General features: G+C 43.3%; 1 protein-coding gene across 1 annotated transcript; it reads left to right on the top strand.

Moving 5' to 3' along the window:
• The first annotated feature begins 140 nt into the window (after positions 1–140).
• Positions 141–22,957, top strand: Cdc42ep3 (CDC42 effector protein 3). Its single transcript, XM_070025386.1, has 2 exons — positions 141–386; positions 20,851–22,957. Exon 2 carries the CDS (start codon positions 21,059–21,061, stop codon positions 21,821–21,823), a length of 765 nt encoding a protein of 254 aa, XP_069881487.1. The 5' UTR covers positions 141–386; positions 20,851–21,058; the 3' UTR covers positions 21,824–22,957.
• The last annotated feature ends 1,222 nt before the right edge of the window (positions 22,958–24,179 follow it).

The following is a 24,179-nucleotide window of genomic DNA, read 5'->3' as shown; positions in this document are numbered from 1 at the left end:
AGCGGCGCACAGGTACCGCGGCCGCCCGCGCGCCAGCCCCGCCCCTCCCGCCCGGGCCCCGCCCCCCGCAGGCCCCGCCCCCGCCGCCCCGCCCTCCGCAGGTTCAGGGCGCTCGTCCCGCAGCCGCGCGCTCAGTCCGGCTCGCACCTTCTCTCCTCTCCCCGGCCCCGCGGTGCGCAGCGGGCCGAACCGATCAGAGAGACCGCCGGAGACCCGGACGCCGACCTGAAGCGTCTTCGTGTGGTCCCCGCGCGGATAACGCCGGGAGCACGCGCCGCGCCTGGATCTGCGCGCCACCGGCACGGACTGCGTGCGCCCGCGGGAGGCGCCGGTGCCCGGCCCCGGGGCTGGGGCTGTGCTGCGGCTGGGGTCCTCGGCGGCTGTGGGTAAGTCGGTGCCCGCCCAGACCTCTCGTCTACCTGCGCGCCTGTCCGCGCCGCCGGGGGTGGGGGGCGGAGGAGATGGCTTCCGACGCTTGGTCGCGAAAGGCTTGGGAACGTCGGCGGGCGAGGGGGACCCGGGCGCCGCCGGCTCGGCGGGGGTGCGGAGGGCCTTGGGGCTGTAAATGTCGCCGGGGGCGGGGGGGGGGGTCGGGCGGCCCACGCGGAACGCAGAGCCTCCCCGCCCCCCGCCCCGCGCTGTTCCCCACCGCTTTTCAGGGTGGGACTGCGCGGCTGCACTGCCCCCCTTGGAACGGCTGACAGCCATTCCTGGACGCCCATCGCGTGTTTCCATCCGCGAACGAGCAGCACTGAGCTGCCGCGCCCCTCCCGTTGTGTATTTGCACCCGGATGGCACATGGGGTGCACCCTGCACATCTGTGGTGGCAGCTACCCCCGTCCCCACCCTTGGGTGCCCTCTCCACGGGCGACACGGAGGCGAGGCTGCCAACCTACAGATCTGGCAGTTGCATTGCTTTTGTGGTTTCTTAACAGCTGAGCGTTTACAAGATTCCCCCCCCCCCCCTTTCTTAGCAACTGTCTTGACATAGACGGGTATTAGAGACCGGAGGAGGAATGGATCTGGCCATTCTTTTTTTTTTTATTTTTATGAATTACTATACTCCACCCCCTCCTCTCGCCTTTGAGAGGCATGTGTTTCATCTTATAAATAGAAAGTAGCATATTTTTTTGGCAGGACCTCCTTTATACTGTACCGTCTAGGAGAGGTCAGTTTAAAAATAAATACGCACTTGAATGATACATTACCGAGCCGGGCTGGAGCTGGGACAAGCCGCGTGGATAGCATCATCAAAGCCCAGAGCACAGCTGTGTTGAAAGGAGTAAAAGCCCCAGAGTGCGGCTCCGGCCAAGACAGTCAAGTAATTACATTTTGTCTTTAAAAAATAAAAGTGAGTAGATTAAAATGAGGGTGGGAAAAGGAATGTCAGGAGGATTTAGAACATGAATCTTTCCAGCCCTGATGTATTTAGGGGAGTGGGCTGCTGATGTGTTCTGAGTGTGCTGGGCGCTTTGGGAAGGAAACTGATGGACGTGTTAGGGAGACAAAGGTTCCGTCTCCAACTTGCAGCTCTTAGCTTCACAGTGAAGTTTTTGGCTGGGAGAGGGCTGAAGTACTGTTTTGGGTTTTTGTTTTTGTTTTTTTCTTAAGTATAAAAACTAGGAGGGGAGCAGATGACCCGATTTTAACAGCAAAGCCAGTTTGGGGATTTCCTCCCATAAAATCATAGGGAGAATAAAAGGCTAGCCAGGAAGCAGCAGAATGCCTTAAACTGAGTCAGCTGAAAAGTCTAAAATACAGCTTCTCTTCTCTTCTGGATAGTTCCAGAAGTCTTCTCTTTGACATCACCTGTAGTGCAGGGGGTTGAGAATGAACTCCTTGGGTATGTGTGTGACCCAGACTCTTCAGAGCAAAGCACTCAGAAACAAGGGGAGGGGGCAGTTTGTGGATTATACAGCGCCATCTCATGTAAAACAAATGATACATATTTCTGTAGTCAGAGGATGGTTGAAAATCTCTTTTCAAGGCTTCCAAAAAAGCATAGATTTCCCAATAGGCTTAACCCATGGCAGAAAACAGGACTACCTCCCACCCCCCCTCCCCCCCAAGGCTCACAGATAAGAACTTCAGAGAAGTTTGGAAGCCTCCAGGGATTTCTGGCAATTTCTATTTTCCAGTGGTGTCATCTGCTAGAGATTTACACTATGAATTCCATGACTAGAACACAGTGCTAAGGGCGCCATGCCCCTGCAGACATGCAGTAAGAGGAGCTCCCCTCTCTTAATCTGAGCCTGAAATTCTGTTCATAGAAAGGCAGCTAGAGAAGTGTTTCCTTTCCCCTTTCTATGTTTTTTTCCCCTTCTTATTGTAAAGTTAAATGTGGTGTGAGACACCTAAATAGAAAGCCTGAACAATGATTGCAGAAGGGCTCTCCCCCAAGCTGGTTTGCCCTGTCTGCTCTCCAGCTTTTCCTTTAATGTGGTAGTTTGTTTTATGTCCAACATATTCACAAAAGCTGCCCGTTTCCACTTGTAAAATTCCTAGTATTCAACAGCATTGGGAGTAAAGTCACTTTAACCTGTATCACCCAAAGATTTTTTTTTTTTTTAACCAGGCCATAACATTTTTACAAGCTGTGTGTCCATTAGCTATAGCATGTATCCAGTGGGTGGAATACAATTCTCAAATCTAAACAGCCTCCACAAAGGCTGCTGTGACTTACTCTGTTTTATTTTTGCACTTTTAAAGTATATATGTTCTTGCTTTTGGTCTGATTTTATATAGGCCTAGGCAATTTCTTTCTAACTAGAATCTGGTTTTCTTCTAATTGATTGAATAAGAACTTAACATCTATTTTTAAATATGCACTATGTTTGCCAGAGAACAAGTATAGTTACTTGAAACTAGTGGATTCAGCCAGCCACAAAATCTCTCCCCAGCATGGAAGCCTGAGAATTGTTCAAGTGTTCATTACTCCTGATGTAACAAATACTTTGGCCTGAAGTCTGAACTGCGTGCTCAGTGGTTTCTACCAATTATTCTATGAAAGAAGACTTGTTCATAATTCATCTTGTAGGTGTGGAGACTGAGGGCACACCAAGTTATATTAGATGCCCAAATTAAGAAAGTAAATACCTAAATTTGTATATGCAGAATACTGAAGCTTCTGAAGCCAGAAGTTATTTGAGTGAAGGAGAGAAAAAAAATACTTTGAAGTTATTAAGTCCCTGGGTCAGACTAACCTCATTCTAGGACTAATGCTTGTGTGACTTTGAGCAAGTGACTTTAACCTGTGTATTTCAGTTTGTCCATTGTAATATGCAGTGGCAGTGTTACCCTGAGTATTCAAGCAGTTGAACAATGTCACACTCAGGATTATCATGCCTGCTCCCAATAGGCATGATAAATGGTTGATATTATCAGTGTTTCTTGGTTTTGGTAGGTACTGAACACTTGTCCTCTCATTTAACATTTGTAACTTTGCTTTGAAATGCATGGGAACGCCCTTCTCTTCCACAGGAGAACACACATGCACAACAGTTTAGTAACTTGGTGAGGATCACACAGCTCAGTAAGTAGTGGTAGCAGGGTTTGAACTCAGATCTGTTTCACTTTTCCCTAATGCCACACCCTCATGACTTGGAAGGAGGGATTGGAAAGCTATTAAGTCTCATTATTGTTATGGCTTTTGGCCTCTGGCAAGGAACTCATTTGTATAACTCTGTGGAGCAGTATCACCACCCAAAGGAAGATAACAGTAATTGCCACCCTTAGAGAATACAGTACGAATTATTTAATAACTAACATTGGCTTGGTCCTACATGGATGGTAGTAACCTTCTTCTACAGTGAATCCAGCATGAAACTGCTTGAGTTAACATAAGCAGTTTAATTTAGACCGAGAGATTACTAGGTACAAATATGGAACTCTGAAAGGGGAAAGAAAGACATGCCACCACCAAAGAGAAAGCATTTCAGAGGCCAGGGATGTTGTAGAACTCTCATTATATCCTGTGTCCATAAGGCCTGGCCTGAAGTCCCTGACAACAACTATTACCCAGAGCAGAGTAGAGAGAAAGGCAGGAACCACAAAGAGGCAGCACAGGAAGGCCTTGGGCTCTGTCCTTGCTGTATGGGGCCAGTAACAGTTCTGCACATGCCCTGGATACTGCTAGATAAACTTCTGGTGTGAAAGATAAAGCAAGAAGGCCTTAGATACATAGAGAGTGTATGTGTGCACTCAAGACAGTCTGCCAAGCCTTCACTGGGAAGTCACCCAGGAGCTGCTCAAACTGTTCAGAATAGCTCAGGAACCGTTCAGAATAGCTCAGGTTGCCTCAAAACCAGAGGTGACAGCCCTGGAGCTGTCCAACTCCTTTGGAACCTTCTCTTATCTGTTCCTGTCTCCTCCTTTTAAACCACAAAACAGAACAATACCCACAAGAAAGAAAGTAGCCAAGTAGTTCTACAGCAGTAGTTTGAGAGCTCTCCCTTAAAATAATAATAATAATACAGCAAAAATAAAAACAAAAACCTTTACCCTGGTGGATTATTTCAATGCCAACTTCAACCAGAGCTGAATAATAAACTTTGACAATGCCTTTGGTGGAAAAGCAGTTTTAAAAATTTAATCATACAGTTTTGTAATATGAAGCATAGCATTGATATTGAAAAGTGACTTATTTCTGGATTTGGGTTTTTTGTTTGTTCTGCAGGGTTTTTATAGTTCAGGCTGGCCTTAAACTCTCAACCTTTTTTTTTATCTCAGTCTTCTGAGTGCTGGAGTTACAAATGTATACCACCATGCTTGGGGGACAAAGAGACTCTTTCTAAGTCATTTAGCGAACTGTGAAAATTGGTGAGCTCCAAACTAGTGTTTGCTTAGTTGTTACTGTTTGTTTGTCATTAGTTAATAGTAGTTAATTAGAATCCCAAATTTAAAAGTAAAAGAAGAAAGGATTTTTCAGTTTGCACATTTTAGAAAGTTAGGAGTGATCATATACCAATAGCTAGCAAATATGACTGCCTATATATGCATACTGAAAACTGAATCACCTCAGGAAATGGTTCTGAGGGGAATGATTTGGATGAAGATCCCCATCTGCAGGACAAGGAGTTACCATAACAGGGTGCACAGTGAGTCTCTACATAGAGATCAGGTTCAGAGTATCTTCACAGAGCAGCTACAGGACTCTAGTACATAAAAGAAGCTACATAGTACAGTATATCTTAGCATCGCTGGAACACAAGACATCCTTGTCAACCAAAAATGGTTGGTACAGGTATAGAACTGGAAGAGCATACCAGAAGATGCTGGCTGAGCTGGAGGCATGGCTCAAGTGGTAGAGAACCAGCTGTGAGCAAGAAGATGCCAACAAATGCCTAGTGGTTCTGTGATGGGGACCATCCAAGGATAGGAAAGACTAGAGATTGGAAAGCTGAGGTGGTAATCTTAGCTCTGACCCAAATGGCGTAACATTGACCTCACAGGGTCTCTTCTCATTTCTAACATGAAGCATTTGGTGTTAGATGATCTCAGATAATCTCTAGGCTAGAATCCAATGAGTCAGGATCTATGTCACCTATTAGCATAGTTATCATGCTAATAATAAGGTGAATCCCTAAGCTGGAAGTCATTAGAGCAGTACAGCTCTTTGGGAGAGCAGCCTGAGCAGGCTGGAAAGTAGGAACTTCAAAGGCAGGCCTCTATTTAGACAGCTTACACATTTGGGAATCAGTCATGTTCTGGTGACAACCAGAAGGTCATATGTGTAGACACATGATGCCAGTGATAGATCATTGTCATGCATTTAGTTGTAAAAGCCATGTTCTATTCAAATATATCATGACAATTTAGGCTTCAGACATTGTTAAAACAAGCAAAGGTATTTTGGGTGAAATGAAGTTTTACTGCTTGGAATGTGTTTGATTTCTTACCCTTTTAATTTATGTATTTATTTTAAATTTTTTTTCTTGCCCAAGGTCAGTTCAGACTTAGGCTTTTTACCCCAGCAAAAAACAAGGCTCTATGCTTTTAGTGAGCAGCTGGCCACAGGCAAATCCCTCCCTGCCTTCTCAGAATGGTGCCTCTTCCCATCTGCAAAGAAGTAGGGAATTGGAGAGAAGCATGGTATTATCTAAACTTCTGGCTCTAAGTTTCTATTCAGATTTTCTTTTTTTCTGAGTATCTTGTGCCTTCTCCATTGTGACACGTGGTGCATTTATAATAATCTTTTTTTGGAGAGGGTGGAGAGATTAAGACAGAATCTCCCCGTGTGGCCCAGGCTTGTCTGACGATGCACCACGGTACCCAGCTACAGTGATCATGTATTGATCCATGTGGATTCTTAATTAGACTACCTAGAAGGCAAGGCTGTACCTATTTTATCTTCACCTTTTCTGCTTTACAAAGGGATTTAGTTTTTTGAAATAGACAATCTCGCCCTATCTATATTACTAACTTTGTTCTCTAGCATCCTCTTCTAGTCAGCAGTTGTTGTCTCATGTAAAACATAATCCAGTAAAATCATTTATTCCTTGGCTAAACATTCAGATTCAAGGGGTAGGTGGTCCTGATGGGCAGGATCATCATTCCTTACTGTGGAAATAGATAGAACTCTCATTGGGCCTTCTCAAAGTCTTTGCAGATGAGCAGTTACAATCTCCACCAAATCTTGTGTTTTGATTGTAGTACCCAGGTGTCTACTTAGAGCATAGTGATTATTTCTTAGTGTTGGCCTAGACCTTCTAGGCCACGTACATGGGAGTATGTTCATCTTATCTGCCTCCACACAACCAGGGCATCATTACTAAGACAGCACCTGGCCCTTCATAGGTCCTTAGTGGATGTTTGTTGTTGAATAGATTCACGAGTGGCTAGCCCTTGGGCTGGATGAAGGTTTAGGGAAGCCGTATCTCACTGGTTCCTGTATACAAAGTCCTAGCCTAGTGGAAGTAGTTTCCTTGCTCTAAGATGACTTCAGGATGAAGCAAGCACTGTTTCAAATGTGTTTTGCTTGAGCCCTTGGGGCTCCAAAAGACACTGAACACAGCATAAAGAACCACTATACTAGTATCCTTTGTCTCTGACATGAGATGTAAATACATCTTGAGCACAGATAAGTGTGTTAATCACTGTGGTCTATATGTGTGTACGGAGCAGGAGCTGCTCCTTGATGGTATGGTAGAGGCTATCTGCCCCAAGTCCTCCCATTACAAGAATGCTTACATGCTCCATCTCTGTTTCCCTCATTCCCTGCCTTACCTCTGAAGTCCCAACTGCCACCCAGACCCAACTGGGAATCTTCCCAGAGTGTCTTCTTACCTGCTCTTCAGTGACTAACTCAAGCTGCTTTGGACTTCTTCTTCAGTCCCCACCCAGCTTCCTGTTTTATTTATTTTTGTTTGTTCAGTACTGTATATTGAACTCAGTGCCACCCTCCTTTTACTTTGGTCTGTTTTTGATAGGGTCTTACACTTTTGCTTGGGCTGCCATCCTTCCTCCTCCTCCTCCCAGGGAGCTGAGATTACAAGCACGGGCCACTGCACCATGCTCCTCCAGACACATGCCAAACTCTGTCCTTGGACCCTATAGAACAATCATACTGAAAGGAAGTAACAGTGTGGTCTCTTTCTTCTCTCACACATCAACTGTGTGTGTGGCTCCACTTTTTCCACTTAGCTGCCTGCTCTTCTCTGGTGGCCTCTGGCGTCTAGAGTCCTTTAGAAGGGGTGGTCCCCAGGTGTGTTCTAGGACTTATGCTAGTGGGTCCTGTGTAGCAAGCCTTGGAGAAGCTATAGCTCTCTCAGCCATGGTCTCAATCAATGTCAGTTCACAGTAAGCTCGTGGTGAACTAAAATGCCCAGGTCTATTTTTTTTTTTAAGAACTGCTGGCCACATCCTGCCTCATTCTGTACTTACGTGATTACATAATTAACTTTAGCCCAGTGCAAGACTTCCTCCTCACTCTTATTCAGTTTATTCCTGTGGTTTTCCTCCTCCCCCTTCCAGTCTGTCAAGGTAATTTTGGAGCCCCGCTTGTCAGTGGTACAAGGAGGCTCCCTGTGGGTCCCATGCTATCTTCCGATAAGGGCATCTGCTATGCCTTTCAAGTCAGTTGGCCTATCAGTAAGATTCTTCTCATGTTTGGCTAAAATCAGCCTTTGGTATGTAATCTACCCATCTAGCAACTCTCAAAAAAGAAAACCCCATTGCTGAGTGAACTTATCAGTGCCTACTGAGCAGTGCTCAAACCTCAATTTCTTAAAGATATGATAGTCAAGTTATTTGGGAATGTACATGTGGTCCACTGCTTGCCTAGCATGCCTAAGGCCCTGAGTTTGATCTCCAGCACTGCAAAACAAACAAATGAAAAATATCAAGTCTTTTCCTAGGTGTATTTTGTAAACAATTGTGTATACATTTTTCCAAGGCTCTAAAATATGGATGCTTGATCGGAAGGACAGAAGTATTTGTAGGACCTTGGGCTGTGACTTCATCAAGTCTGGGAACTCACACCTTATATGAAGTATAAAAATCCTTTCCCATGACTACTGCTCCACCTTGAGCTTCCCTTTTCTATAGAATGACTATTGTAATTTCTCGAGATTTCCTAATACATGTTAGGTCACATAGGCCAATTTCCCCTCTAACCAGTTTCCTTTTGGAAGGAAAGGTTAGAAGAGTGGGCTCATTGTTTTCTCCAGGACCTCTTTTTTTCAGTTGTACTTGACTATAGCCAGAGGAACTGAATCATTCAGGGAACTGTGTTGTCAAATTTGCCTTGAGTCTTAACTCTCTAAGACTCTATTTGCACATTCCAGACATGGATAGAAGTCATTTCCCTTTTCAAAAGCTTGTCTACAAATATTTGTTATAATCCCAAAGATCTGTACCATCTTGTAAAATCAGTCTGGTTTGTACTGATACTCTGTTAAGATTGTTACCGTGCACGGATGGGGGGAAGTTAAAATGCCTTACAGATGGGAAAATGAAAGAAAGCCTTTACCACCAGAAAACAGATGACAATGTCTTGTTAAATAATTTTTGTTTTTCCTATAGGACTTGTAGACAGACTCCATCATGTATTTTCAGCAGGGCAAGCAGGCTTGAAGAAGCTGGTCAAAGCTGTTAAGTTTTCTTATTGTTCATTTATTCCATAAACATTTACTCAGTACCTCCTGTGAACAAAGATCATTCTTTCTGAACTGGGTATGGTGTATGTCTGTAGCCACTTGGGTGGCTAAGGCAGGAGGACCACAAATTTGAGGCTAGCCTGGGCTAGAGCAGAAATAGATACTAAGCTCATAACAATGAAAAAGATCTACTCTTAGATGACAACCTAGAGGGTGGCCAGTGTAGTCACATGCTGGCTTGTCATGGCTATAAAGGTGGGCCTGCCCACAGTAAGTGAGGTGGTTACTGGAGGATTCCTGATAGGTCACTGTGGGATAGTTTGGAAGATAAAGTAGGAGAGAAGAGATGCACAGGGACAGATGAGGATCAGATACTCTGATGTGGCAGCACAGTGAGGGACAGAAGTAAGGTGGAGGCAGTGGGGTAGTGGAGGGAGACATAATGAGACATAACTATGGAGAATGAGGTAGGAGGAGGAACCAGCATGACAGTTGGGTTTGGGATTTGGATGACTTTCTGCCAGTTACCAGGAGAAGAAAGTGGAGAGGGCATATGCCCCGTCCAGGCAGAGGAAAGAAAAAAATCTTCCATCTGCAGAAGAAAAAGTCCAGTGCTTCTCAAACTCTAATCAGGGCCACTGTTTATTCATTTGTTTCAATGTTCAGTCCATCATAATAATACTACTGTGTACAATGAAGTAGCAGTTTGGCCACATGTAGCTCTTATGCAAGTTCAACTGGTTACATCTCTCAGACTTATTCATAGTCTGTTCTGTGGAGGAAAAAAAAGTTACTGATCATATGTTTGATTGTTATAGCAATGGCAAAACATTTTCAAGAGTTTACTTCTTAAAATGTATTCTCTCTCTCTCTCCTCTCTCTCTCTCTCTCTCCCTCTCTCCCTCTCCCTCTCCCTCTCTCTCTCTCTCTCTCTCTCTCTCTCTCTCTCTCTCTCTCTCTCTCTCTCTCTCTCTCTCTCTCTCTCTCTCTCTTTCTCTCTCTCTCTCTTGCCAGTACTGGGGCTTCGACTCAGAGCCTGTGCACTGTCCCTGAGCTTGTTTTTGCTCAAGGCAAGCACTCTACCATTTGAGCCACAGCACCACTTCTGGCTTTTTCTGTTTATGTGGTACTAAGGAATCTAACCCAAGGCTTCAAGCACTCTAGGAAAGCACTCTGCCACTAAGCCACATTCCCAGCCCTTCTCTATCTTTTAAGTTGTGGGTTCCAATTCAGTAAATCTTTATAAATGCAATATTTCTTGATCCAGTATATCTTGTTACCCTTCTATTTTTCTCCCCCATCTTTTCCAGCTCCATACAACACACTCTCTCCAGTTATGTGATTCTATTTTCACAATATATACATTGAATATAATTACTATATTTGGCCATCTTTCCTCTCGTTCATCTGCCAAGAGCTTATTTTTGATTTCTGTATTGATGGATCCTGTGCTGTGAATCCTGGTCCATGGCCCCACTTAGAGCAGCACTGGTGCAGCCTTAGTATATCCACAGCCACTTGCCAGTGTGATTGCAGGGGACAGACAACCCATCATGAAACTCTGTAGACAGGCCAGTTTAAGGCAGAGGTGTAGCCTTCTGTCAGAATTTGGTATTTTAGACTTTGAGGACCACATACAATCTGTCTCCCAGTTGCTCAACTCTCATCGTGTGGGGCAAGAGCAGCTATACTCCGGTTTCTCAACTGCTTTTCTCAACTACGTTTGAAACGAGACAATCTTTTGATCTGGTGACAGTCTTTGAGCAATGGAGGGTGCCAGTAGCCCTTCTCACCTCAATCATGAGAATCAAGAATGTTTCCAGACATTGCATTATGACACCTGGGGGTGGCAGGAGGCAAACAAAACCACCTCCAGTGAGAATCATTATGCTGTAGGCAGTACTTGAGTGAATGCTCATTCATCCATTATGTGTTCCACTGAAACTTTATATATATGTACATATGTACATATCTGTGTGTATATGTATGTATGTCTTTGAGCAGCAAGATGCCAGATTTGACTCACCTACTATAGTTTATAGACAGGCAGAAGGAAAACTAAAAGAGCCTATTCAACAGAATTTAAGGCCTATCAATTTAAGGCTCTATCAGTGACTACCAACAGAAGCCCTCATATTTGTAGCACCTTTGTTTACCTTAGTCTTTTTGAGCTTTACTATTTACCCAGAGGCATTAGACATAAAGTCACAAAGCCAGAAAACAGGAAAATGACAAACTGCATAAGCTCTACACAAACCCTAAGAAAACCAAGACAGGGAGCATGGAGGCTGGATTACGTGAGGTGGCTTAGAGAAGACTTCCTCCAGGAAGGAAGTGACTCTGAAGCAGGTCTCAGAGGATGTGATGATTCGTGGCTGATGGTAAGAAGGTAGGAGAACATTCCACCTCAAGAACTTGGAGTTCTTAGTTTCAGAAAGTTAGGAGGGAAGTGAAATGTCAATAGCAAGGGAAGGGAGCTATTGTCCCTGGTGAAAGCTGTGTGATTGTCACATGCATGTGCTTCCTCTGAGAAAAGAATTAGCGGCACTTATTTTCTAAGAACAGGATGTTTGTTTTCTAACTTGAGGCTCAGGAGACTTTTTTTTTTTTTCATTTTAATCTTCTGACCTCTACTATAAGCTGAAATTCCATTTGAGATTCTTTTTGACAATAGCCGAATGACTGAGAATTCATAGTGAGTTATTAGAGTTGGAGGCTCAAGTATCTAGGACCTCTCTTTTATTCACTATTAGCGTCTGACAAAGCCGAGTTGGCATCTCTGCCTGTCATTGCTACTGAAATCTCAGTGCTATAAGATGTTAGGTAGTCTTGGTTTGCAGTTCTTATGTGATCAGGTTGACAGTAAAGCTGTGGCTAGAATTCTAATTGCTCCATCTTTGATTGACCTGAGGTATGAGCTTAAGCTGAGATTATGTCCTATGAGATACAGTCCAGGTATTATATGCGGTGATAACTTGTTTGGCTATCTTAGAAAGCACTTAGATATTAGCCATTACTTTTCACATGTGTCCTGTATCATGATGCAAATTCTAATAGGTTAATGGATGTAACATCTCTGAACTTGAAGTTCAGCTGCATGCCTTATGTTGTGAGAGGAAGAAAGATAAATGTGCCCATTCATGCCTACAGGAATACTGCTTAGACAGTACATTCATTCATTCATTCATTCATTCATCAAATGTGTGCATATAGGCAAGAATACAGTTCATACAAGGGAATCTGCCATGGAACTGGTGAAGAATGGAGTGGCCACTGCTATATAGTACAAATATATACAGTGTTGGTTTGATGCAGGAACTGTGTATTCAGCTCATTCAAGGAGTAGTGGAGATTGCAGAGTGCTTTACCAGGATGGAAGAATAGAATGGAAATCCCTATCTTTGTCTCTTCATCCCACTGGAGAAATGGAGTATTCAGAATGTCTAAATTTGAGGATGTGTCTGTCATAATGCAAAGGACTAAGAACATGGCCCTCAAAGTTCACATGGAATAAGAGTGCCTAATCTGGACTTGTGGGTACCTGTCAACTTACTTTAGATCATTTGAGATATACATATCCATTCTTCTGTTTTGGGGCATCCTGGTTTACCCTGTAGCTTAGCTGTGGTGAACAGGGTTGAAATAAACATGCCTAGCTCATGTTTTTGGTAAAACAGTTTACTGACCAGGCTGTGTACATTTGCAAGATGAAGCTAAGTTTGATCATTCTACTATTACCACAGTTGGGGTTTTACATTGGAATAATTGCTGACTGAAATGTTAGTAGTTCTTCTTGTGAGCAACTAAGCAGCTTCTCATGTTCTGTGCTTTTGGAAAGAGTTTAGAATGAATATCATGGCTAAATTTTGCTGGAAGTCAAAATCAGTTCCTGTATTGGTATAGTCTCACCCTAAGACAGATACATTAGTTACGGTGTATGTGAACAATTCACAGCCATGGCCTTATTAGATTCCTATCCATCAAAGAAGAGTGCTGCCTGGGTGCTTCTGACCAGCCCTGAGGCTGAGTCCTATGTTAAACCAGTCATGCAGAATGAACCAGGCATGAAAAAACTTGCCTGCACCTGCCTCAGTGTAACTGTCAGGAATCAGTGTCCATACTGGATCCTCCCCATTAACCTACTTTTATAGAGAAAAGGCCCCCATGGCCTCTCTAAAACAGCACTGGGACCCAGTGGAATGGGTGTTCTGCCATCCAGTTTTGTTTCTAAAAGATCTTTCAGATAGTACAATTAGGTGCTATCAATGTGAGGAATGAATACAAACGAGTAGTGAGTCTCATATGGAATGTATGGGGCCCAATATAAGCAAGGTTGTAAAAGGAAAGTAAATACAAGCTGCAGCTGAGTCATAAATGAGAAGTCCACTTACAAATAATTGAAGGTGAGGAGTTGTATTAGACTTTCTGAGTAAGTCCATAAAATACAGCCTACTCAGTCTGGTAAAGATTTGTATAGTGCAGCTCAGCTGCACTAGCTGTCTTGTAGCATATAGTTCTGCTATCAGTTTAGAGGATATGAGGAGAGGATAAGAATCTAAAAATAGAAAAAGCATCATAACTTCTCCAATGAGTGGAGTGGAACAGACTAGAAATATGAAAGGCATGCTCTTCAGGATGTTTTTGACTGAGTGTTCTCTGGTTACACTGAATTCTGCCTTAGACTTTCATTTAAGTTCAGTATTGGATTTCTAACACTACCATTTCTTTCACCTAGAATTTTAAAGTGCTTTTTGTCTATCTTAGACAAGCCCTCACACAGAGTTTACAAATCATTAACAACATTGCATACACTGAAGTAGTAACTTCAGCTTTCAGATACCAGAGGTTGGCTATTCATCTCTATATTAGTCAAAACAGCTGAATTTGAACAGAAAGCCTTTTTAAAGGATGTTCTATAAAGGCAAACACCTTTATAGTCTATGGGAATATAAACATATAATATTTATATGGGAATGTGATAAGGGACCATAAAGAATTAGCAGTGATAGTGTTTCTGCATAAGAGGTTAACACCATTGTTTCAGGTACATTAGGGAGGCTCTTCCCCTTGAACCCCTCCCCACCCACATCCCCATTTCATGACCTCTTTGCTGCCCCATACCACTTCCCTGGCAGTCCATTCCATTTTTCAAGAAATCTGTGTTGCTCTTTGGAGAAGCCTGAATCTGTTTGCCCTAGGGCTTTCTAGAACAAGCTAATCCCTTTTCCCAGAGAATTAAATGAATCCCTAAAGATTAGTTTTCCCTCTCTGTTTTCTTTAAGCTGTTGTAGTATTTTTCAGCTTCTTACTGAACAAGTTCAGTTATCCTCCTTAGAACATGTGGGAACATGTTCTTGGTAGCCTTTATCCTTTCTGAAGTGTGAAACCCAGCCACCAATATAGTTTTCTGGGGACTGAGTTCAGTGGACTTTTCTTCTAGTTGATAGAAGAGGGAAATACTCCAGAAATGATTGGGGTTTGGGACGTGGTGGAAAGAGGCATCATCCTTCCTTAGGACTGTTGGTTCAGACAGGAAAGAATAACTTAATATTTTTCCTGGCCGAGTGCTAGGAGGAAGGACGCATGGCTACACTGCTGGGACGGAGGATGACATGATCACTAGTGGGATACCCTTCAAGGATGTGATAACCAAGCCAGAAAGGGGGGGGGGGAGGCAGGCTCACTTCCTGTAAGCAGAAAGGAAAGGACTTCAGGTCCCTGGGGGTACCCTGTCTCCCCACTGTCTCCCCACCTGCCATTTTCACACGTGTGTTTTAAATTAACATTGCAGGCTATTTTGCAGGATGCAGGGAATTTTTTGTTCCCATTCCACAAAGAATCTAAAAACAATTAGTAGACAAACCAAGCATTCCTTTCTTAAAATAAATGGATTTTTAAACCTTACCTTTTGTTCTTTTCAGAACCTCGTGAGTTGCTAGTACAGTCAACTCTGAGTCATTCAAGAACTGATCCCCCCCCCCCTTGCTTTTCCTCACCTGTTGGCTGTTGCTCTGTTTGGATATTTCCAGCATTATTTTGTTTGTCAAAGGGATGATAAAGAAATGAAGCCAACCAGGCCTGGTGGCTGTTAACTCCCAATACTTAGGAGGGTAAGGCAGGAAGAGTATGAGTTCGTGGCCAATCTGGGATGCATAGCAAGATCTCATCTCAAAAAAACAAAAACAAAAAAACAAACAAAGGACTACTTCAGGTTTTTTTCCTAATATTGCTGTGATCATTTTTCATTGTTTTCACTGTCATTTATATTCAAGGCAATCAATAGTGAGAATTGGTTAGCCTGGTGCAGGAATGAAAACCTAGCCATCTGCCATTCTTACCCAAAGTGTGGCCTTACCTTCCTTTGAGGTCCTCTGTTTTATGTCTTGACACACTTAGATTTCTCACAGATACTTGTAATGTCATGTCCATCTACAGCTGGTTACTATGTGCTAGACTGTCCCTCCCATCTGAAGAGAGGATGCTAGCGGGCTGGATCCCTTTCTTTAGCAAATCTTACTCTCCAGAGACTAAAACTAGAATGTTTGTTTTCCAAGGAATGTGATTTCCTAGATTTCTATTATTTTATATGTCATCTAATAGGGGAAGGGAAATAAACCGTAATTCATGAGCTGAGAGAAAGGGATGCAGTCATGGAGAGTTCAGATTTTAGGGATAGGGAAGGGTGTTTTGAGGAAGGTCCATGCATAGGAACCATTTTACCATATGTCTTTTAAGATATCAGGAAGATATTAGGAGTGACAACTAACTAAGGAAAGTTGTGACAGAGGAAGTAAGATACAGACCAAGTAAGGAGCTTTTGACTGAAAAAAGGGTAAAGACAGAAAAGCCAGGGACTGAGTGTGACTGGCCATTGACTAAATGTCCAAATGCCCCAGACTTCGTGCTGGTGTTAGTCTTGACTGATACACAGAGCTGTCAAGTCCCTTTATTTGGCTCAAAAAGGACAAGTGAGGGCTCGTTCTCCCACTGCTAGTCTAATCATTCACTTCTGGCCCATTGGCTATCTTCTGGCCTTGCTGTCTAGCTCTGATTCATCCACCACTCTGTCTACTGCTACAGTCCTCAGCGGCCCAAGTTGCCATTTCTTAAAATAAGGAAGAGGGACAGGACTTCATGTCCAGGCACTCAGAAACATTTCATCAAAATGTTGCCCATCTGTGTCACCACCTCCCAAGTGAGAAGCTGTGCCTTGAGCCTGGGCAACTCCATTGGTGTGCACCCTGATGAGGGTGCCCAGCCTGAGCTCTAGGCCTCTTGGCCTGTTCTCATTGCCTGTCTGACTGAACACATTTTTATTCTGAGATCTCTCCTATCCTTCAAAGTACAAACTGATGCAGCCTCTTTGATGATCTTTCCCTTACCATGCTGTGGTGAAAGGACCTTGTAAATCTGAGGTCATCATCCAGATGTGGCTTTGAATAGAATACCTTTTCCATAGAAATGTTTGTGTGATGGTTAGCAATTCCCAGGTCCCACAGACTTTGCAGGGTCTAAACAACATGAAATCAGCTCTTCAAGAATATGCGGTGTGAGCCCTGTGCAGTTATCGGTTATGTTTTGATATTTTTATATAGCCAGATAATTACATGTTAAAAATCCAAAATCACTAAAGGAGATATGGAGAAAGTTCCTTTCTCACTCTTGCCTGTCCTCTTCATTCACTCCCCCTTTTTGAAGGCAAATACCATTATTAACTTCTTGTGTGTGCTCCCAGAAATACTTTATGGATGTAAGCCAATGCAAATAGATTCACATACTTTTGTATCTTTTATTCCCTTTGGATATATATATGTGTGTATATATATACTTTCCATATGATGATATTGAAAGCTTCATTTTCCTCTAGCTATAAATAGCATTCGTTTGAATGGTATGTCTTAATTTATTTAACCAGTCCTCTGTAGATGGACATTTGGGTTGTACCTAGCTCTGGATTCTGCTTGTTTAGACACCTGAATAATGTTTCCTGGTCCCTCAATGTGGTGTGGAATCAAGTCCAAGAACATGGTCTGTAGGTGAGAAGATATTGTCTAGCTGCCTTCCATTGAGATTGACTTATACATGTTCCCACAGCCAGTGTGCCCAGAGCCTGTTCCCCATCCTCCTCAGCCCAGCACACAGGCTCTGAAGTGTACTCACGTCATAATTTGAGAAATGACTGGATTCCCAGGGAGTATACTCCCTAAACACGTGGCATGATCTCAGATAACATAACATGAGGTCTTGATAGATGATTCAACCCCTGTGCCTCAGTAATGTCTCATTTGTAAGATGGGTACATTAACATATTAGCAGCCCCACGAGTTCTTGTGAGTGAATGAGTACATATGGGAAGTTAGAACAATGGCAGCACAAAGAAAAGCCAATGCTTACTCCCAAGATTATATGTGTATGTATGTCTATACATGGGTGTATATGTGTGTGTGTGTGTGTGTGTGTGTGTAAATGCCTACTCCTTATCTGTAAAGAAGCCACCCACCCTGTCAGGTGTCTGCATAAGCAACGGCAGAGATGAAGTTGAAAGAACAAGGGGAAATGGTCTTGAAAGGACAAAACCCATGGAAGCTTTGTAGATATGCCCTGGCTGCTGAGCTAGAAGAAGAAGGTAATGGGTACAAGAACCTTGGTGTACTGGATATTAGCTCACCTCCCTGGGATCAACAGAATCCATGAGCTGGGAGAGGACAGATGACACAGAGAGTCATGGTCAAACCTGCTAGGTGCCTCCCACCATCACACAAGCCACCTCATCTGAGGTTGTAAGACTAGCCCTTTGCCCCGAATTTCCTTTCTTTTCTTTTTTTAAACTTCCAGTGCACTTGGGGAGCTTTTAGGACTAGGATATAGTAGACACCTCTAAACTTTTAAGCAGTAATAGTTTGTATGTCCTATAACATATCTGGCTCTTTGTCCCCCTTCCCCTTTTTCCTTTTACATTTAGCCTTATTATTTCCAACCTTTGTCCCTTTGCCACTGACATAAAATCTACCTTTCCCCAGGCTGGAGGCCTCAGGGCTCACTCGTGTCTAGAGATTGGGGGAGAAGCAGCTTTCTTCCTCCTCCTCCTTCTCACCACCCCAGATCTTTATTTGGTTACAGAGTAGATGTAAGTGACCCAGGCAGAGTGGCAGAGAACTACCCTCTGGCTGCCTCTTCTTGGGAGGTTGGAAAGAATAATATGGACCAAGTTGTGCTGGATCCTGGCCTTATATCACCCTCCTTCACCAGCTGACCCCAGGCAACCCTGACTTGTAGTATCTTTCCATGGCAGCTGCCATCCTTGCCCTGTGTGCCAAGGCCTCTGCTTCATGGGCAGCCGTTCCTCGGGGCTGCCTACCACCTCCTGTGGTCTCCTCAGCCCAGCGGGCTGTCAGCCGTCTTGTGGCCAACGAGGCAGGAGAGTAGTGCTGGGTCGCTTGGCACTTAAGGGAAGGAACTGCTGATATTTTAGCAAGAAACCCTGGAATGCTTTTGTTTCTTGTGTGGGCAGGTCCAGGGCCTTGACCTCAGGGCCTGGGCTCGGTCCCTGAATTTGTTTTTGCTTAAGACTAGTGCTCTAGTTGAGCCACAGCTACACCTCCTCCTTTTGAGTGGTTAATCTGGAGATGAGAGACTCTTTGACTTTTCTGCTCAAGCTGGCTTTGAACCTTGATCCTCAGAACTCAGCCCCTTGTGAAGCTAGGATTGCAGGCATGAGCTGCCCGACCTACTAGTTTCAACTTTTGTTACTAGGATAAGATCCAAATAAGAGCTAAAATTAAGACTATGAAGACCCATAACCCCGTTGCATTTGGCAGCTCCCTGGTTAGCCTGTTCTGAAGAATAAAATTGCTACATGGGCCCCTCTCCACATCTGAAGCCGCAGTGGGTATCTTCCATTTATCTTTGCTTCCCTTCTTAGGCTTGCCTGGCTAGACAGCATGCATGTCCACACACTGAGACGCTGCTGTTACCTTTGCCAGTGGGTGTTGGAGCACAATCCTTGTCACCTGCCACTGATAAGTATATTTAAAACTCTTGTTGAAAGGAAAGAAATATGGGGAAGATGCAGATGGCCTCCAGCTGCTACAAAACAAATGTAGCAAGCCACTATCTTACCCAGCCCTTGTAATACTGTTGTCAGACTGTGTGGCCAGAGACACAGAAGAGGGAGATTGCAGTGAAGATGAGGAATAGTTTAGCTTGTGCATGTCATCTGATGCAACTGAAGACCTGGAGGATTATTTTCAAGAGAAAAGAGCGTGTGGCGTCTCTGGAGCTTTCTTCTAGCTGTTCTTCATTGCTAATCTTATAGTGGTTGTAGGGGGAATGGGTTTTCTGTGCTGCTAAAAAACTTAATGGCTTGCATCAGCACCTATTGATTATCTCATCATTTTTGTGAGTCAAAAACTGAGCGTGACTGAGAGTCAGGGTCTCTCTGTGTTGGGATTAAGGTGTCTCACTAGAGGCTCAACTGGGGCAAGTTCACTACCAAACTCCCTAGCATCCTTAGCAGAAGTCATAGTCATAGCCTTTCTCATAGTATGACAACTTACATCCTCAAAAATGGCAAGAGGAATGAATGGTTTGACTGTCTGTCTGTCCCTCTGCTGCTCCCTTTCCCTCTCTCCTCTCTGTTTTTTGGGATAAGGCCTCTACTTGTAACCCATACTGGCCTCAAACTCATTGTCTTCCTATCTCAGCTCCCTGATTACTGAGATTACGGGCATGTGATGGTGTTAGCACACCTCCTACCCGCTCTCTTTCTTATTGGCTCAGATAGTGTCTTCTGTTACATAACCTACATGAGGCATGACATACCTTTGTACAGAAGCAAGTCCCAAGTTCTACCCACAAAGGCAGTAAACTGGCAGGAGGCAGATGCTAGAGCTACCTTAAAATCACACCTACCACAAGCAGAGGCTACAAGCCTGACCAATAATGTTTTAAAATATTGCTAAATGAGAGCCCCACTGTATTATATCTGTTTTTGTGAGTGATTTTTAAAATTTCTTTGTTTGGCCCTACTGAGGGGCTCTACCATTTGAGCCACACCTCTCCACACCTCTTATATCCTGTATGATCATCATGTTTTGTCTTTGGAATGAAGCAATTTTGTGGTTTTCTTTCCATCTCAAAATACCTCAAACCCTGAAATTCTCACCATGCTACAATTTGATTCCAACATTTAATTTTAATAAGGTTGCATTAATCTTGTTTTAGCTCAGGGGAAAACAAAAGATGTTTTTATAAAGCACCAAGAAAAAGAGGGACTTAAAATCCTTAAGAACTTGTGAAACATGACCATAGACACAGTTTTCAGAACATGTCTAAGATTCTTGTCCTCCACTGCTCACAACATCTTGTTTTTAAAAGGTATTTTGTTCTTTTGCTTTCGTGTGAATACCAGCAAGACTAATACTGTTTTGTTACTGAGTTCTTTATATAAATAAGATCAATGCATTTAATCGAATAGTCTTAGAACCGAACTGGAAATACCATTTAGTAAGTGATAAATATCCAAACCAAGCCTTAATGGAAAGCATCCTTGAAGATCTGAGAACAGGTGAAGAGTCAAGAGGCTTTAAAAAAAAATCACTGTGTTTTTTATAATGCTTATCTGAGAAGGAACAGGATAAAAGTGGGCTTTATGCAGGCCTGAACCTGCCATGATTTACAGCCTTTTGTGAAATAGGCAAGCCTGAGTAGTGCAGAAGGATGGGAAGATCATAACTTCTTTGTTTTTTTCCTCCAGGTCTCCTGGTGTTGTGGAAGGAAGCAGATGATGTAACCAGCCTCCAGGAAGCCCAAGGTTGCCAGAAGCTCAGCAAGGTCTCGTAGACGCCACTTGATAAAAATGGTATGACAGTTCCTAGCAAAAAGAGCTTTCCAGAAACGTGTATTACCAGTGAAGAAAGTAGCCCTTTTCTCCTTTTGTGAAAGAGATATTCGCAACTTCCAAAATGCCAGCCAAGACCCCAATTTACCTAAAAGCTGCCAACAACAAGAAGGGAAAGAAATTTAAACTGAGGGACATTTTGTCTCCTGATATGATTAGTCCTCCCCTGGGAGACTTCCGCCATACCATCCACATCGGCAAAGAGGGCCAACATGATGTCTTCGGAGACATTTCCTTCCTGCAAGGGAACTATGAGCTTCTGCCTGGGAACCAGGAGAAGGCGCACTCGGGCCAGTTCCCTGGGCACAGCGAGTTCTTCCGGGCCAACAGCACATCAGACTCCATGTTCACAGAAACACCCTCCCCTGTGCTCAAAAACGCCATCTCCCTCCCAACCATCGGAGGGTCCCAAGCTCTCATGTTGCCACTGTTGTCACCAGTAACATTTAATTCCAAACAGGAATCCTTTGGGCGGCCCAAGCTGCCCAGGCTCATCTGTGAACCTGTCCTGGAGGAAAAAGCTCAGGAGAAGAGCAGTTTGCTGGAGAATGGGACAATCCACCAAGGAGATGCCTCCTGGGCCTCCAGTGGTTCAGCATCCCAGTCCAGCCAGGGCAGAGACAGCCATTCCTCCAGCCTGTCGGAACAGTACTCCGACTGGCCAGCCGAAGACATGTTTGAGCATCCTGCCCCCTGCGAGCTCATCAAGGAAAAGACTAAGTCTGAGGAGTCCCTCTCTGACCTGACAGGTTCCCTTCTCTCCTTACAGCTGGATCTTGGGCCCTCATTTTTAGATGAAGTGTTGAATGTCATGGATAAAAATAAGTAACAGCTCTTTCCCTTCAGAGTAAAAAGGTACCAAAATAAACAACACCCCCTCCCCCCCTCTACACACACACATTCAACTAACCACAGTTGAAGAGAAAAACTTCCCTGGCTATTTTCTTTTGGTTTTGGTTTTTCTTCTTGCAATTAATTATATGATACATTTTCTTAAAACAATGTTACTGTTCCTATAAGATATTTTTTTACCTATCATGCCCTATTTGCAAAAACAAGTTAGAAAGCAGCAACACCAAAAACCTGGGCTGGCACTAAGAGGAAATGAGTCAGAGCACATTTTCCGCAGGCATTGCCGATCAGCTCACAGTTTTGGTGTTTTTTTTTCCTTGTTGTTGTTTATTTGTAGACATGTAAGAAATCTGGCTTGGCCAGGAATTGGCTCTGGCTATGAAAAGGCTGAGAGAAGTTCCCCGAGGAGCTTCACCATTCTCCAGCATTTTCTGAACAAGAGGAAATCAAAATGCATTTAACACCTAAGCCTTTTTTTCTAGACTCTTTTGTACAGTATATTGTTTGGGTTCACCGTAGGCGAGTTCTCCCAAGTGTTTAAACTTTCTGTGTTTTCACATTTGAACAATTTAATGGGATTTGGGGATTTTTTTCTTGTAGTTCTTATATATTCCTGTATATTGTACCTATATTGCAAACTTTTGACTGTCAGCTACATGTTGGTTAAGACACAAGCAAGGTATTACTGTAACTAAGTTATTTTTAAAGTTAAAATATATTTTTATGTGCCTTTGGCTTTTTATTGCAGAGTCTACATTTTATAGATAATACATCAAATGTCATTTGACTTGTTTCCATGGGGCTCCACTGTAAGCTGTGTATATGTGTATTTTGAAAAGCATATTTGTTATCAGCTTTATTTTTTGTTCCTTCATCATGTGTTAGCATACTTTTAACAGCAGCCAATAATGGACTGTAAGATATAAAGGCACAGGTTTGCTTTTGATGCTTTTGCAGAGACTGTGACCTATACCATGTAATGTTATTTGGAAATATGGGTATTTTAGTACAGTACATACTTGGATTTCCTAGGTACTTCATACCACACAATAAAAGTAAATGTTAAAATGAACTTGCTTGTTTATAGTAATAAACAAGGACATGGAGAATATTTTAAGTCTAGCTAGAAAAATTGCTTCTCTAAAGTGGCCTAAAACCTTTCAAGTAAGGTCAGAGATGATTCTCATCATCTACTCTGGAACTTTTACTTCTTTTAGTTTTGAGATTCTTGAAACTGAGGCCCTAGACTTTAGGAGAAATTAATATGGGAAGTCAGGATTTAAAAATAATATATCAACTTCCTAGTGCTTGTTTCTGTGCATGTTTCCAGTACAGAAACCCTGGTTCAGACTCATACAACAAAGATTTTGCCCCTAATCAGTTACCATATAAACAAGATTAAGGAGCTACAGAGCCCAGTTAAGAGCCCTTTCCCTACCCCAAGGAGTCCAGGATGTGTTAAGGGTGTTGGTTAAGGAAACAGGAAGAGGAAATGTGTGCACATTGATTCCTGTCTTTTTTTGCAAGCACAACCTGCAACCACCAGAGAAAACACTTATACACACACAATGCCTGCCTACTCTTTCTCAGGCACTTAATTTCTCTTTGAGTTGTATTCCTGAAATGCCACCCTCTACAGTCCCTGCCTCACCCTTCCAAACACACACCACTTCTGTGCTTCTTGCCCTGGGTTTACTCTTCTATCACCTGAGTCTGTAAAGGAAACTTTGAACCCAAAATGCACTTAGTATGATCAGCTGCAATAGGAAACTGGTTCCCTTAGTGTGGAGTGCTAGCCATCAGCCTGGTCTTCTCCCTGAGACTCTCCAGTGTTCCTTTTCTAGTGGACCATACCCCTTCTCAGTTCCAGAGACTTCCCAGCCCCTTCTAAATTAACGCAGCTGAGTCTCATGAGCTCATGATGTTGGATTCTTTCAATACTTAATCTAATAACTATTGATCAGATTCAGCCTCTTACTGTACTCCTGTGTGTTGCATAACCTCAAGGGGGAAAGATTGAGTTATTAGGAGAGAGGAGGTGCATGTCTATGTATATTCTCTGCTGCCTCTCTGGGGATTATGGAGGATAGCCATGCTGTTTGTTTGATAGCATGTAAGTGATCAGGCATCATAAATGTTGTTGAGCTATTTTACTTTCTTTTCTCCAAGGCCTTTCCCATATAGTCTCTCTGTCTGTCTGTAAATGTAATTGACTTAGAACAAACAAGCCCCTGTTAGAAAGAGGAAACACAGCCACTTCCAGCTTATAAATGATTTTTATTGAGTCAGTTCTCCTGTGTGGGTCTTCTGATGCCTGGTCCCTTCTCTGAGAG

The sequence above is a fragment of the Dipodomys merriami genome, unplaced genomic scaffold, assembly GCF_024711535.1.
Source record: "Dipodomys merriami isolate MVZ:Mamm:240054 unplaced genomic scaffold, mDipMer1.0.p SCAF_17, whole genome shotgun sequence".
Taxonomy (NCBI): Eukaryota; Metazoa; Chordata; class Mammalia; order Rodentia; family Heteromyidae; genus Dipodomys; species Dipodomys merriami.
This window is presented reverse-complemented; position numbering and strand designations above follow the sequence as displayed.

Bases quoted from the DNA above. Each gene is read 5' to 3' on its own strand.
- Cdc42ep3 (XM_070025386.1), top strand. From the start codon at position 21,059: ATGCCAGCCAAGACCCCAATTTACCTAAAAGCTGCCAACAACAAGAAG.